The sequence below is a fragment of the Hoplias malabaricus genome, chromosome Y, assembly GCF_029633855.1.
Source record: "Hoplias malabaricus isolate fHopMal1 chromosome Y, fHopMal1.hap1, whole genome shotgun sequence".
NCBI classification, from domain to species: domain Eukaryota; kingdom Metazoa; phylum Chordata; class Actinopteri; order Characiformes; family Erythrinidae; genus Hoplias; species Hoplias malabaricus.
In genome coordinates, this window is record NC_089820.1 from 47,173,611 (window position 1) to 47,190,633 (window position 17,023).

A 17,023-nucleotide genomic window follows, 5' to 3' on the forward strand; every position below is an offset into this window, starting at 1 on the left:
ATGGTTGTGGCATGTGTGTGAAAGAATGTTCTCTAATTGAAAGTCTGATGTTCTAATGCCACTTGATTTGTGCTTTTTAAATGGAAATGGGCTCTAAAGAGAGACAGCTTGTTGAAACCAATTTTCTTTATAAAAAAAAAAAAATAATATGAGCAAGTACTGAAAAAAACCCCCAAAAACATTTATTTACTGACATTGTATACAAACAAACATGGAACAAATAGAGCACCATTGGTACAGAGTTGAATGGTCAGCTAGACTGTAATGGCTGGGACGTCCTCTGAGCCAATACATGCCACATCCATATCTGCTCCCACTGTGGAAAAAGAAAATGTGATTGACACCTCTTTTGAGAATGAAACTGTACAAATTGGAAGCTTAAATGAATTTACATGAAGTCAGAAAAGAATAGAATCTGTTACTCTTAAACTGATAAGGAAATACTGCAATTCACATCTGAAAGCAAATGTGTACATTAGGCTACATTCACATTACAGAAAACAATCAATTAAGATTATTTAGCTCAGATCAGATTTGGCTGTACTCTCAGTTCACATTCATAATCTGTCCCTGAAATGGCATGCATATGCACATTGGTAGATTTATTTGGGTCTGTCCTAAATATACCCCTAATCACTGTAGTGCAGGACGTAGGTTCTTATTAAACAGCTTTTAAACCCATGTACTGCGCAATATATATAACAATAATCCATTTATATTCAGTATATTATTTTAGCACAGAAGCCGTAATTATAACCCCTGTGCAGTGCACTATGTAGGAACCACTGATCTAGTTGAGAGACAGCCTGTATGTTGTTGCTGAAAGCACTAAGCTCATACATGCAGGCAGAAAGACACATGAAATCAGATGTGATCATTCACTAGTTTTTGCTGATAGTTTACCTGTAGTCAGGTGTGCGAGTGTCTCTTCTGGTTCAATAGGCATCGATACGCCCATAGCCCTCCTAATACCATACACAGTGCTCACATCACCCGGCGTCACCTGACTGGTCAGCTGGGCCAGGTTCCCGGTCACCTTCTCCGCTGCACACAAGAACAAAACACTTTGTATTACAATCTCAGCAAATGTAAGTGGGTTTATCATTGGCTGGTTTAATTCAAAATGAACTTTACTCTGAGCTGTAAATCAGAAACCTTTAAGAACAGCACATTTTTTATTTTGTCAGGAAAGCTGCAGGGAACGTCACATTAATAATTAGGTCCTTTTGGCAAGAATGGCGACAGTAGAGTCCCCAAAAACAAAACGAGATGGTCTCATCTTGGACAATTAAACAGGTGAATAATGAAACTTATATGTGTCTTGTGAAGGCTGAGAAATCTTGAGTTCCCAAGTGGTGCAGTATTTTAAGCTGTTCAATCCGAAATGATGTCTCAGCCATTTGAGTCCAGGAGTTGAAGGGCCTTGTCCACCCCACCTTCCAGTCACAGAACCACAGAGGCAATACAACGGGCATTGTGTGGGTGACATAGCGGATCTGGGTAGTTGGCTGGCTTTCTCCACCACTCTGTTGACCTGTCCCGTGGTGTTGTGTTAGTGGCAGTTCAAAATGAAGGCAGTGGCTGGCTTCACATGCCTGAGAGGAAGCATGTGCATGCATTCCCCTCCCAGGCTGATGGCAGTGTGCGCAGTACAATGTTTTACCAACAATCCCACAAGGTGTGTTGCTTTAATATCATTGCTATGTAGGTATGGGACTTGGTTTTTGGGCTAGACTTACTTTAATTTCTATACCATGGTGCATAGCAAGCAGAAGTCGGCTAGAATTTCTCTAGAATGGAGGATTTCAACATCAAACCACTCTGAATAATTGTTATGTCTTAGTAACTTTCACAATAACGTGCTTTATGTTCTCAAACATATTGGATTATACCTGCCTGAAGCATGTTTAAAAAAAATGCCTGGTTCATGTCAAAGAACACGTAACACAGACAGACACCTAAAATTATTACCTTACTCAGAACACAGGTGTGAACACAACGGTTGAGAATTACTGCATGTGTATGTGTGTGTACCTAGCTGGAGCTCTTTAGCAGTAGGAGCAAGCAGGCAGATAATATTTGGAGGCTGTTTGGCGCTTAGTCTCTCTCTCTGAGCTTCCTGCAGGTCCCTCAGAAGCACAGTGGTCTCATCCAGCTTCTTCTGAAACTGTTCTGCTTCTGAGACAGAAATTTGAGTGAGAAAAACACAAGTGTACATATGTCTTTTTTTTTTAATCATTATTTTATTACAACTGTGGAATCACGATATTCACGTGACACACAAAATACAAGATACTCCACAGCTCTGTGTTGTACCACAGGAAGGGGCTTCAAATTAAAATGACCCAAGGGTCACCATCATCGTAGTGGAGCCAGTTGAAAACCCACATCTGTCCATTTTTATTGAGAAATGTTAAGAATTTTATTCTAAGGTTTTAACATCGACAATATTAAATAGATGGGGAAATACGTTTTAGTGATCATGATTTAATCCAATGATATAAACTTGACTGCTTTTTGTTACGATGCATCCAATATTAATAATGCAATGCGTTTAATAAATAATTATTATATACACACAACTAAATCCTGTATACGCCTGTACTGTATACGCTATATGCAGCTGTAGTTTGTGAACAATTTTAAAGAAGACTTGAAAATGGCATGTAACTTTTGTTTTAACAAGTGTGTGCTCTCACCCTCTGAGTCAAAGCTCTCGGGCCGGAGGTCAAGCCCCAGACCCGAACTCGTGACTGAACCGAGAGCTGTTATGTTGTTCCCACTGCTGGACTCTAACACAACCACCTACAGGGAGAGAGAGGGAAAATGCATGAAAAATAAATAAATCAAAATCACCCCCCCACTCTCTCACTCAGATACACATTTTTAGAAATAAGTTGACTTTGCCAGAGTATCTACATGAAGAGTGTTCCATTAAATGTCAGCTCAAGCTGTCAGTGAAATGCTTCCAGAAACACACACAAAGTAGTACAAAAGCTACAGTGTGCTCAAGGAACTTACAGGTACCCTTTTCAGTTCTTTGAAAATATACAGCACTTTAAAAGACACACACACACTCACAATACCATCATCTTTCCAACAGTGAAAACTTGAGTGTATTATACAATACACATTTATCAATATTATATATATGTTTTTCACCACAGCTGAAAATTTCAGTAATTAGGTTTATATTATTATTTAAATAAATTAATTAATAAACTTTTTCAGTTTCCTAGGGTCTAAAATGACAAGACTTTACAGTCTTCCTTATCATTAAAAGAAAAATGTATGTCCTTTACACTTTGTAAGAATTTCAGGATGAACTGACCAATAGAAATAAACACTTGTTATATTAATTTGCACTGAAAATTAAGAATGAGGTTTACTTCAACAGTGAATATATGTTTAACACTGACACAAAAACCAATAAAAGCAACAAACTGCTCTGTATTGTTCCATGCCCCACCCTGAATGTTTGCAGGTGCTTTTATTACTGAATTAACTGAGTCAATAGAAACACGTGGTGGATGTTTGCTGTGACGTGCTATAAACTGAAATCATTGTTTGTTTTTATAAAAAGGCACCTGAGGACATTGAAATTAAATCTACAAATGGCAACACTGTGATTTGAACTGGCATGATTTTGTTTTTAGATATGTTCAGAAGCATCCAAGGCCGCTCTTTCTGCTGAAGGTGTGTGTGTGTGTTAGAGAGAGAGAGTGATGGTAAAGTAAATGTTCTTTCCATGTGCGTATGCATGTGAGAGGGTGGACTGGCTCTGTTGACACAGCTGCTTTGGAGCAAAGAGTGAGGGAGACGCCAGTCTAAGACCTGGGCTTGGTTTTTCTTAGCTGACTTTACTGCGTTGGTTAATTCACTTCTGCAATCACTGTCATGAATAAGATTGAGATTTACAGTCCATTTCCCATGTATCAACTACTTTATGCATTCACATTGGGCAGTTAAACAAACATCTGTCAACCATCAAAGAATTAATTATCATTATACAGTGACTAAATTGACTGATGAGGACATTTTTAGTTGTGGGGTTTTTTTCCCCTTGGGTGGGTGGGGGTGAGTGTACGAGGGCCAACTGAACAGAATAACACAAGCATATTCTTATTGCGCTTTTCCACTGAATGGAACCTGCACGACTCTACTTGACTCAGCTCGGCTCTTTTGCTTTTCCGCTGGCCAAATCCGGTACCTGGTCCCCGGAACCATGTACTTTTTCAGTACCTACTTGTGCCTGGGTTCAACCATGCTGAGTAGGTACTAAATGGTGATTACGGAGTGCTGACTGCCCAGAGAGACATGTCAATTACCACAAAATGCAGAGCTCATTCAAATCCAGCACAAATTCACCACTTGTAAAATATCTTACAGCAGTGTTCACGTTTATTTTTATCTGACTCACAATGGCAGCTCGCAGCTTTACCTCAAGGTGTTTTGAAGTGGTTTAAATGCTTCTTGCTTGGAGCCGTGTTCAGTCCAAAAACCGAAAAATGTCTACCTGGAATTGCCCCCCTTAACACAATTGGTCATGCATAATTTTGCTGATAGTGTGTTGGTAGAAAACATCTTTAGATTCCATCTGTGCAGTCCCACTTCTATATCATTTTAGCATTAGGCTACACAATTTCATTTAGGTTTATCAAACTACAAGGAATATTCCATTTCAACGGCCCATGCCAGATATTTGGAACTAATAATCGATTCAGCGGAATGTGTAATGAGCTGTACATTTTAGTAGACCTTAATGTCTTCCATTCTGTATTACCTCAACATCATTAGCTTTGTCTGACTTCTCTGCTGCAGTCTTAGCTGATTTCTCTGTTGAAGTTTCCATTGGTTCCTCCGCCTCCTGGACAGTCTGATGGAAACAGGTATACTCCAATTAATATTTCTTTGCGGTCAAGTACATTTTTTTGAGAGATTTAAACAAGTAGTCATATTCTATTTCTTAGTTCATGGGCCCTTTTACTTATACTAGGCCCTACATAATCATTAAACATAAATGTATAGGAGTGCTGGTAAAATACAACATAATTTGCACCTATTGTAGGTTTTTTTTTAAATTTTATGTCGACTATTTTTAATAAACTTCATATTACTTCATGTACGCACATTCACTGAGATTAAGCTGACTGTACATCCATTCAATAGAGTAAAACAAAATTCTGGGAATGCAGTCTTACAGCTTCTTTCTCCTTTAACTGTTTAGAATGTTCTCCACTGGTCAGTGCATCCAAAATATTATCAGCGAGTCTGTTCATATGCTCTTCAGACTTGGCCAGGAAATCTGCAATACTGCTGCACACACACACATACACAGAAGCAATGTATTTCAAGGTGAGTGTGAAATGATGACTGTGTGAATAGAGGCATTGATTAAGTAAGGGGTTGGGCTTGCTGACTACTTAAAACTGACTCATCAGCACAGACAGCTACGGGGTAAGTAATTTTACTTTTAGAAAAATAAATACATTTACACTTCATTCTAAAAACTGACATCACTTCAAAATGGATAAAAAGAATATGTGAAAACTACACAGATCGATATATACCTATGTGACAAACACCCAAAACAGCTGCACAATCATAAATCAGTGGTGAAAAAATAGTCTAAAAGAAGTACACATCAGCAGAGTACGAACATTTATTTACAGTAATTTATACTAATAATGAACAACCTCCCCAAATGTGTTCTTATACTAAACTCGGACATTTTTAAGAACATATATTTAATGTAATTTGATCCATAACATGCGAGTTTAAGCCATTGTGAATATTATATTATATTGAGCATTATATATTGCTAAGCAGCAAATGCCATCATTATATTTATCAACGTAAAATACACATTCGTTTCTAGGAATCTGTGTAGAATGTAGATTTAAATACAGCTAATGTGAGAAATACCTCTCTGAGCCCTGGAGGCTGGATTCCTCGCCGTAGAAAGAATAGATAAGATCTGAATCCTCCTTACTGACGTTGGCAAAGCTGGAGTCATATGTAGGAGCATATGAGCTAAAAGGCCCATAGTTCATATAGGTCACTAGCAGGAAAAAAATAAAATAAAATTGGAGGGAACAGATAAGACACATGGACAAATTTTGTTTTTAACATAGGATCATAAACATACACAGGGTCTCTCACTCACATAAATAATACACCAAAATAAAAGAAATACTGAATAACAGCTTAAAATAGACAGTTGGTAAAGGGCTGTGATTTCTATATTGCTTATATCAGTTAAAACACTTCACATTTTCCCTACATGACCACAAGAGAGCAGGTATGTTTTGACACCTGGATCATTATCAGCGCTCCAGTGACACTGACGTGGTGGTATGGTAATGTGTGTTGCATTGGTAAGAGAGTCCAACATCAATGGTTACAGGATGCTGTTTTCTGGACATTTTTATTTGGTGGACTTTTCTCAGTCCAGTAGTGAAACCGAGGGTTTAAAAACTCCAGTAGCACTGCTGATCCACACGTTCCACCGTAACACACACTAACACAGTACCACAATGTCAGTGTCATTGCAGCACTGAGAATGAGCTACCAGCCAAATCCTCTCTGTGAAGAACAGGGTTAAACTGGCAAACAGTTTTCTGTGAAAGAGAGTGACTCCATTCTGTAATTTTAGAAAAAACAAAGTGCTCCTGTATGGTCAATGGAACTGAGAGAACAGACAGTGAATGCAGAAAGGAGGATGTGCATAATGTTATGTTGATCTGTTGAAGACAGGGATTACAAGCAAAAACATGAGAACCACATGTTCAAGGCCTCTAGGCCAAAGCCCATACACTGAGGTAAATAGACTTCTTTAGACCTCACTTTCGTGGAATCCTGTACATATGAAATAAAACATAAATAAATAGATCAAAGCCAAGTGAAATAAAGACTTTTATGTTGTCTGTGTCCTTATTTCTTCTCTTCCAGTTTATCCCACTGCACAATATTAAGACTTTGGTTTGTGCCAAAAACATTCCGCCATAATCACCCAAAAATGCTTTCAAACATTTAAACCATTTTCCACTATTTATTTCCAATCAATTTTGTGGTAGCCTGTCATCATTATAGATTCTCTCCAACCACGTACGAAAATCCAGTTTTGGAATGCTCAAGGGCAGATTTTCCCATAAGGCAAATCACACATTTCTGTAAATACAGAGCCCACATTTCTTTAAATATAAAGAAAGGAACTCTTAATTAGTACATCAAGTGGCATCAGGAAAATATATGGACAGTAAACCAATCCATCACCCTTTGAGCCACAAGAGATTTGTCTGTATATGATGCCTAATAATTATTTTACTTTGAATACAAATGTATAAAATTAAATTTGGTTTGAGATCAATGTTGGGTTAAGCCAACTGGATAAACGAGAAAGATTTGGGAGACAAAAAAAATTAAGTCTAACCTGCACAGAATATTAGATTTTAGATGATGGCAGGTACAGAGTTATGACTATAACTATTGGATAGCACCTTACTTCAGTCATGATGCATTTTAAAATGGCTTAACGTCACCAGGAGACAAATGAAATGGAAGCTTTTGTGACTTAAAGACTAGAGCAATTTATTTTGGGGTAAAAAATCTTAAAAAAAAAAAAAAATTTTGTGTCAAAAAAAACATATCCTTCTATTTTTTTAAAGCAAATTCTTTAGTTTAAAACCTGAATGCAGCGCTATTGTCACTAATTCATCAGTTTTGGCAGAGCCGGGCATTTTCCAGAATACAGTTTAACATTCTTTTTGCTGATTAGTTCAACAGGATCTACTGTGTCCTCTCAAAGACTCTGTCTAAATGATTCAGCTCCTGGCTACTGTTAGGAAATTATGAAACCAGGAAAAGACAAACACCTTTTTTCCATGCAATAACAAGCCATTTTTCTGCTCTATATACTGCCATTCCTAGTGTGATTTAATGGCCACATGGACTCTGAAGACCTGCTACAGCATTCACAAATTAAACCATGCTGAGGGGTGACGCACTGTGCTGTACTACTTCTACTAACACAGATGAACAAGTGGCATCAAATTTGCAATTACATTATTAATTAGGATGATAAACATCTTACATATGCAAAAAAGATCCTTTATGAAAAGAAAGGTGACAAAGCAAATGAGTATCAACTACACTCCTGAAATATGAACCTCAGTGTGCAACATGATCTACTGGTGCCTGATTAAATCCAGTAATACATGGAATGTCATGTGATATTTTACACTTAGGGACAAATACAAGGATTGACTAACACCTAAAAAAATAAAAATAAATAACGGTTACAGTATATATAAGACATATATATTATTTAGGGAGTGAATGTGTGTGTGTGTGTGGGGGGGGGGGGGGGGGTTTACCTGGGGTGACCCTGTTTCTCTTGTCTTCTTTAAAACCCTGCAAGGTGTTTATACCCGTCTGCAGCCTGACACCCATCATCCCCAACTTCACTGGACAGTAACCAGGGTCTGATCCACAAACACAAGAATAATAAGCAGAGTTTAAAGGTCAATTTTATTAACACATACAAATGCTCTGAGTATAGAGCTTAACCTTCAGAAGTTGCGTTTAAAGTTAAAAATAAAATAAGGAGCAATTCAACTTTAATTATCTCGCTACATAAAGCAAATTTCTCCGCATGCAAATAAATGTGTAAACACTCTTAAATAATAAAGCAAAATTAAACACACGACATCACATTGCACTGGTTACTAACACAAATGTATTTCACTAATTCTGTAACATGTTTGAATATACTTATGCTCATCTACCTCCTGCACTCAGGTCAGCCGGGTTTAGGATGCCCAGAGTGGTCGAGCCATCAGATTTTCTTCTTTCAAACTGAAGCTATCAGGAAAGAAAATAACATTAGCCTTTTGAGCAGTTTAACATAAGGGCAGCTGAACTACAAATTATATAGTGTCATTAATTCTTTAATTCCACTTGCTTTTATTTGTCGATGTGCCCTGTGGATTAATTAATTTAAACAACTCTGTGGAAGATTTGTCATAACTCCGATTTCCAGTGGTAGGACTGATGTGGCCATTAATATCTTACCTCACACTGCAGGCTCCTGTTGGACAGTTTACCTTCAGACTCTGCAATTATCTTTTTAATTTCTTCTAGATCCTTCTCTGCTTGGTTCACACTCTTCTGAGCATCCTCTTTAGAGTCCTTACTGGAGACAGGAAATGGGCAAAGAAATGCCATTAGAAAATATTCACAACTGGCAATCATCTCATTTCTGAAAATGCTGCCAGCACAAATGTTGAAGTTATTTCTCTTACAGGGTCAATGCTTATTTATTCTACATGATTTTAAATTAATTCTGAGGGCCACTTCTGATATTTGAATGGTTTCATGGTTCTAAGAATATTTTTTTACTTAACATAAACAATTTCTAACATTTATTTATCTGTTGTTCGCATGCCCCCTCCAGGGTGTATTCCCGCCTTGCGCCCAATGATTCCAGGTAGGCTCTGGACCCACCGCGACCCCGAATTGGATAAGCGGTTACAGATAATGAATGAATGAATGAATGTTGTTCGCATCTCTAACCTCAAAGCCATGACTGCCCCCTTATGAACATTTCATTAATATGCCTTTAGATTACCCTTGTTCTAACTAACTGCTCTATATTTATTTTCTTATTCAAATAATATTCTGGGCTGAATCACTCCTTTTAAATTATAAAATCTTGATTCTGACCATTTTCCACCTACTGGAATGTTTATATCCTGCCCCACCCTGCAGAAGCAGCTACTCAACATTCTGAAATGTGTATTTATCTACCTAGAGTTAAGCATGTGTTTAGAGTGAGAGCAGCACTTGCTGTGTGAAGCGTGGGTTGGTAGCACAAGCGCCACAGATGGCTTACAAGTCTTGACATGATTTTACACATTCCTCTCTTAAAGCAGTTTTCAGAGAGAGAGAGAAAGGAAGAGAGAGAGGTAGAGAGGGAAAGATAAAGAGAGAGAGAGAGAGAGAGAGAGAAGGAAAGAAAAAGTGAGGGAAAGAAAGAGAGAGAGAGAGAGAAAGAGAAGAGAGGGAAAGAGAAAAAAAGAAAGAGAGAGAGAAAAGGAAAGAGAAAGGGAGAGAGGGAAAGAGAGAAAGACCCAGCATAATATGTCAGTCCTTTATTTATATTGCTAATAGATTCTTAAAAATATTTAAATATTGAGATATTGGAAAAGAACAAAAGAATTGTAGATCTGTGAATGTGTGTGCTTCAAGTGAGGCTATAGCAACCCAAAAATAAGAGGCTCTGCCCATATGTAATGGTTAGAAGTGCAAAGACCTGGTTTTTCTAGGCCCGCTGTGAATGGCCTGACCAAGAAAGCCTGCAATAAATGCAGAGTACATTCTTTATGTTGGGTCTGGAGCCACAATGCTAAAATAACTAACAAATATAGAAAACTAATATCCACTAACTAGAGTTCTGCAAACTATACACATACATCACAATTTCAAGTAGCCTTCCTTGCTACGCAGACAAAAACAAACAAACAATAAACAGTTTAAGTATAGGCCCTGTATTTGTATATTTGATCTACATTCGAATAATGATTCAACATTGTTGCTCCAACTTAATCCAGGACTAGGCTTTATCAAATTCTCATATTTTGTTCTTGTCATTTTAATAAACAGTATTAGCTCTGAGATGACTTTTGCTTTTATTCAAATTTCATGTATGGATTTAATTTATTCATGACAAATTTGAATAAGGAGAAGTTATTTTTAACAAGATGTGTTTGAATATGTGCATGTTGTTACATCATTAAATCACACAAGAATTAACATACATGAAATATACTATTACAAACATTAATGTCATTATTTAAATGAAAATGTCATGTATATGACTAGCATTTAGTTATTAGGTCTGCCGAGCTCTTCCTAGAACTGATATCTGAAATGAGAGAACCATACCTAGGTGTGTCCCTGCTGGCCACTCTAGGCGACTGAGAGTTGTCACTGGTATCCATTGATGATAATCCATCTTTGGCGGGGTCACTTGCTGATCCTTCTTCCTCTCTGTCTTCCACTGTCCTTCCGGATGTTTTCAAGTCTGCCATAAACTCAATACTCTGCTTCAGACTCTGAAGTCTCTCCTTTATAAACACACAAATACTGTGTGATGTGGTATAACAATATTGTCTTAACCCATGTTTAAATATGTACCTGTTCTAAATAGAATAAACCAATGTAAAACTCAAATTCCAATTTTAACAAAGGGGCAAAACAATAACATAGTACAGAGGTTCCCTCTAGTGTCGATTTCACAACATTACAAATAACCACTCAATGTACTGGAAGATGTCAGCAGTTTTCCAGGAGAACTTACTGTGCTCAGGATCTTCATGCCAGAGTGGAGGAGTTTCTTGGCAGCCTTGTAGTAAATCGTCTCTGGTTTGTTATAAACCATAGCATTCTCACACATTAGCTTGAAATCCATCTATTCAAAAAGACCCATAAAGGTGATGACAAAAATAGGAAAAAGGTCATAAAGCATCTTTGAACTGAGAAATAACATTTTGAAATACATAATATATTTGAAATCCATTTTGGATGGCTTATTATGATTATATAGAATGCGTGTGTCAAATTGGTTTTACATAGCATGCATTTGCTTACATTTTTGCTTTCAAAAACACAGCCAGTACATCTGAATAACTTTTGAAGCCAGTAAATAACATCTTTTGTGCATTATGGCATCTGAATTTGAACTGGTGCATCACATAAAATACCTGACTCCAAAATATAACCATTTTAAATTCTGATCATTTATGCTGACAATGAAAAATGAACCTATAGTACAGAAAATAGATTAAATGGACATATAGGATACCTTAAGTTCCTCCAGAGACTGGTAGCAGTCTCTCTTCACCTTCTCCTTCATGGTGCTGAAATCCATGGGCCTCTTTATGATTAAAGAATATCCAGGAGCAATGAGGTCAGTTACAGGAAAAGAGAAGAATGCATTTGGATCTTTCCTGCCAAAAACAATGCCAGAACAAAGAAAGAAAATCAGTAAATATAACACTAAAAACACTAACAAAAACAATGCAGAGTTTGGTGAAATCACAAATTTAATAGAGTACATATAGCTTTATTTATTGAATGGGAAAGAGGTACACATTCAATAGTTAGCATTCACTAACTAGAAAGGGTCAGTGAAAGTCCCGTTCAGATCACTGCCTGTTCACACCTGGCATTAACATGTGATTTGTGTCCGGATAGTAACTGGATGTACTTTGACAAGATTCTGTTTACACCTGTCATTAAAACGTGTCCCCAGACTGACAAGAAGGGATCCGACTTTATTTTGCAACATGTGCATAATTTTACACTGGCTACTACCAGTGTATTACAAGCTCTCAAACCTTGGGAATAAACATTTAAAAACAGGCAGTGTATCAACTGCAAAAGCAGAAAACAATATACAGGGGGTCGACTTATGACGTTGATCTGTTCCTACATCGCGTTGTAAAATGTTTTTCGGTGTAAGTCGGAACATACGTACATACAGTACGTAAATAACATACTGTAAGCACTTATCCTATCCTAACACCTATCCTCCTCGGTCCCGAGCCGCGTAACCGTGTATTCTTCCGCCGAGCACACCAAACATGAAGTTCGCGTTGAGGAGTCTTCACAAGGGAGTCCCCTTGTGAAGTCGAAACAAGGCTTTATACAGTAAATGGAAGAGGTGTCGTAACCATGAAACATCGTAACTCGTGACTGACGTAACCCGAGGACCTCCTGCATACATTTTCTACTGAATAATGATTTATAACATCCTACTGTTTTTAAAGTTACAGGGACTAAAGACTTATGTGCACTAATCCACAACTAATGGGACAATGGTATATGCTGCTTGTGTCTGTAGTCTCTGACATGCTAAAATAAAATGAGTGAAATAAAACGGAAATAACTAGAGTTTGTATATGGTCAAGTGGTTAAAACTTTTGCCATAATTGCCGTTACACACCAGACAAAATGCAATTTATATAGAATTCCTTTCATTCCGTCTTGTACAATGGACATTCAAATTAATCTGTCAATGTGTCTTGGGGGTCTAGCAGATTTCAATAAAAGCTGGAAAAGTGATACATGAATGACTGAATGAAATGATAAAAAAAAATGTCTTTAAATTGGTCATACCTCTGTAACTGTCTTATTAACTGACTCAGTGCTTCCTGTAGTGGAGTCTGGTCTTTATCTGTTTGAAGAAAAAAAAAAAAGACAATTTCTTAACATATTTCATCTTCAAACAGTGTAGTCACATGGCACCCAGAGACACTCAAAATGAAAAATACCATCAGATTTAGCCAGTGAGGGAGTGAAGATCTTATCCTGAGATGCCTCAGACCGGACAGGAGTTCTGCTCTGCTCATCAATATCCATGTCCACAGAGTCCTGGCCTTTCTTCTTCTTGGTCATCTGCATTCACATAGAGAAAGAACATCTTTTCCATCTAATGCAGAAAATTTTAATTTAATTTTGTAATCCTCTGTGGAAGAACAACATTTTAATGCTTCACAGCAGTATTATGATTGTAGAATATCATTATTGGAATTTAACTGCATACATACATTTTTTCTGTTTGACTGATATTCATAACTGACAGTTATAAAAAAAAAAAAACATTTGAAAACATGCTTATTATTTTACTCCAAAACATCTAGGAAGCCATGGACTAACATACTGAAATCTGTCTTATTTTAAAGTATAATACACCAGCCCTCACCACAAAAATGGATTCCATCTAACCTTTTTTTTTTTCTTGTCATCCACTGGTGAAAGTGGTGGGCTCTCTCTGTCCTTATCGTCTTTCTTCTTCTTCTTCTTTTTCTTATCCTTGTGCTTGTCGTGTTCTATCTGCTCATCATCAACAGGTTCAGTGGTCACTTCATTACCTGCCACCTTCAAAACCAGCTTCAGTGGCCGCTCCACATATTCTGTAAGAAAACACAAAAAAAGATATTAAAGGAAAAGTAAACAAAACAAACAAAAACAAAAAAAGTTTAAGGACATTGTCAAATAAGATGCTTGTATTATTCTGTGCAGAACTGGACTGTGTGTAACTTCTCTTATACTGCAGGAAAAATCCTATACTGCAGGAAAAATCATTGGCTCTGCCTTCCATAAACTCCATCTATAATTCCCGCTGTCTCAGTAGGGCCAGGAACATTCTGAAGGATAACACCCATCCTGGCTTCCACCTCCTTAACCTGTTGCCTTCTGGTAGGTGTTACAGGTCCATACCGGCCAAAACAAACAGACTCAGGGACAGCTTCTTTCCCAAAGCCATCACGTTGCTAAATGGGAATCTGCACTAACTGACATTTACAGTGTCTCATCTTATTTGTCTGTCCTATTTGTCTATTGTGCACTTATACGTTGAGTTCTTGTCTGTGCACAGTAGCGTGTTTTTACACAGTTGTTTTTATTAGTTATTTCTAACTTTTCTATTTAAATATTGCACTGTGGGCACTTTTTAAGGTGCAGCTTCCAATTTCGTTTACTATGTATAATGACAATAAAGGCTTCTATTTTATTCTATTCTTAGTTCTCTAACTTTTTTCCCTCCTCAGAACTACCATTGTTTAGTTATCATCATCTCATACTGACTCCTGTAGATTTACTGATTGTTTAGGACAAAGGGGTTCATTTTACATTTAATGTGACACCTAGTTCATAATCACATAGGTAAGGAATCCTGAGTCTGAGGTTCTTTACAGTGCTGTTTCCCACAAAAACATATTGAATGACTACAATCACATTTTAGGAATATGATAAATCCGACATTTTGGGAAATGGGTGAAATTATACTTCCAGTAGATGTAACATTGTTCAACACAATCAAGTTTATAACCGTATTTTATCCGGACGTATAGTCTAAGTATTAGATTTTGAGATGAGCTATCAGATAGGTGTGTAGATACCTTTGAGGGAGACATTGTGAAACGTCTGTCAGCTAATGTTCTAGCAATATATAAAAAAGCAGGTAGTATACACAAGCACATTATCGATACGACGGAGCAGTATATATATGATTAACCCACCCTCTGTATCCGCATGTTTTAGTTCCTCTTCGGTCTGTACACTAAGCTAGCGCGCTAAGCACACACAAGTTCTGAGGGAAACCCGGCTAACGGTAAATGCGTAAACTGCTCTAAACAGAGACATACAGACGGACAATAACGTGAACTAGACAGAGTTAAAGGTCCTCCTACCTTCATGTGCGTGTTTGTCAGACTTGTGTTTCTTGTGCTTTTTGCCCATACTGCATTTACACCCGCTCTCAGTGCGTAGAGGTCTTTGTTTGTGTGCTGGTTGTGGAGGAGTTTCAGGGTTCAGCTTTGTGTTTAAACAGCGCCCCACGGAGGACAGGAGGTCTGTACTGGCACAACATACTTTTGCATTTAGTAGAAGATATTATCAAGAGCCTCTAAGGAGCATGACACACATTTATACATGTTACATTGGTAGGCTGATGTAATTGTTTTTGGAGTTTTGCTTAAGGAATTCTTATACTGTGGTGTTCCTGCCTGGACGGGGAACTGAAACTGCTGTAAGAAAGGCACAATACACGTTACCTCTACTCAAAATTATATTCAGTTACACTCTGTAAATGTCCTGTCCTGTGTGCACATGAATGATCCTGAAATGCGTATAGTTTCATAAATACTTTAAATGTAACTTTAGGTATTAATTCCGCGTTGGCTTTAGCTGTAACTGTGCGGTGAGTGTAAAACTTTACTACAAACAGCAGGAGGCAGCATTGTCTCATATTCCTGTCAGGAGATTTAAGATACTTATTCTAGTTAGATTTCTGGATTTTCTCTTTTTTTCTCTCCTGCCCTCTCTATGGCCTTTAAAAAACAGGTATTATCTTTGTCACACAGCTCCAGGGTCCTGGGGTTGTGGGTTTGAGCATCTGAAGGAAACCCACGCTGACATGGGGAAAACACACCAGTCGTCTGTGAGGAGCTTGGTGTGTTCTTCCTCTGGGTGTTCTGGTTTCCTCCCACTGTCAAAAAGCACATGCTGGTATGTGGATTGGCTACCCATAAGTGTCCATAGGTGTGAGTGTGTATTGCCCTGTGAAGGATTGGTGTTTGTGGACACCTGATCATCCTTCATCCTTCTGAAAGTAAAGTTATTAGTAGGTAGTTTGTCCCCCATTTCCTACAGTAAGAACTTTTTCTCTTTTGGGGAATGCTGTCGGGATTTGATAACATTCAGCCCAGAGAGAGAGTACTAATCTTGGGTGATCATTCTGGATCACAAACATTATTTCAAGTCATAACCAAGGTATTGGACAGGGCAGCATTTCTCTGGAGAATGCAGTTCCCCTGCTCCACAGCCCAGTGCTGACATTGGACATGTTGAACTTATACTCTGCTGATCCAGAACATCCCGTTTAGTTTCATACTTTACCCTGGAGATTATACAAGTGGGTTGTGCACAGTAGAAGGGGTGTCCACAAATGGATGCTCTGTAAAGTAGCTGAATTTACAAGGAGTATAAGGGGTGTTTACTAACATTAGGAAAAGTAGGGCTTATGCATACACTCATAACTTGGCTGCTGTTAAGAAATAACAAAGATTTTCTATATTTGCTGTAGAGCAGGGCGGCACGGTGGTGCAGCAGGTAGTGTCGCAGTCACACAGCTCCAGGGGCCTGGAGGTTGTGGGTTTGATTCCCGCTCCGGGTGACTGTCTGTGAGGAGTTGGTGTGTTCTCCCCTGTGTCTGTGTGGGTTTCCTCCGGGTGCTGCAGTTTCCTCCCACAGTCCAAAGACACACGTTGCAGGTGGATTGGCAACTCAAAAGTGTCCGTCCGTCCGTGTGTGTGTGTGTGTGTGTCTGTGTTGCCCTGTGAAGGACTGGCGCCCCCTCCAGGGAATTCCCGCCTTGCGCTCAATGATTCCAGGTAGGCTCTGGACCCACCGTGACACTGAACTGGATAAGCAGTTACAGATAATGAATGCTGTAGAGCAG

At 38.2% G+C, this 17,023-nt stretch overlaps 1 protein-coding gene across 3 annotated transcripts; it reads right to left on the reverse strand.

The window, feature by feature from the left end:
* Positions 1-152: 152 nt before the first annotated feature.
* Positions 153-15,389, reverse strand: LOC136678734 (bromodomain-containing protein 7-like). Of its 3 annotated transcripts, none has more exons than XM_066656854.1 (17): positions 15,255-15,389; positions 13,789-13,976; positions 13,335-13,458; positions 13,180-13,237; positions 11,864-12,008; positions 11,360-11,470; positions 10,945-11,126; positions 9,073-9,193; positions 8,787-8,862; positions 8,376-8,483; positions 5,926-6,061; positions 5,202-5,313; positions 4,784-4,876; positions 2,700-2,805; positions 2,035-2,178; positions 904-1,044; positions 153-316 (listed from the first exon to the last, which is right to left on the reverse strand). In XM_066656854.1, the coding sequence occupies exons 1-17, from the start codon at positions 15,301-15,303 to the stop codon at positions 255-257; spliced, it is 1,956 nt and encodes a 651-aa protein (XP_066512951.1). In that variant the 5' UTR covers positions 15,304-15,389; the 3' UTR covers positions 153-254. The 3 variants fall into 3 exon arrangements, with proteins under 3 accessions (XP_066512951.1, XP_066512952.1, XP_066512950.1); XM_066656855.1 differs by having other exon boundaries at positions 2,035-2,175; positions 5,202-5,316; XM_066656853.1 differs by having other exon boundaries at positions 5,202-5,316.
* Positions 15,390-17,023: the final 1,634 nt, after the last annotated feature.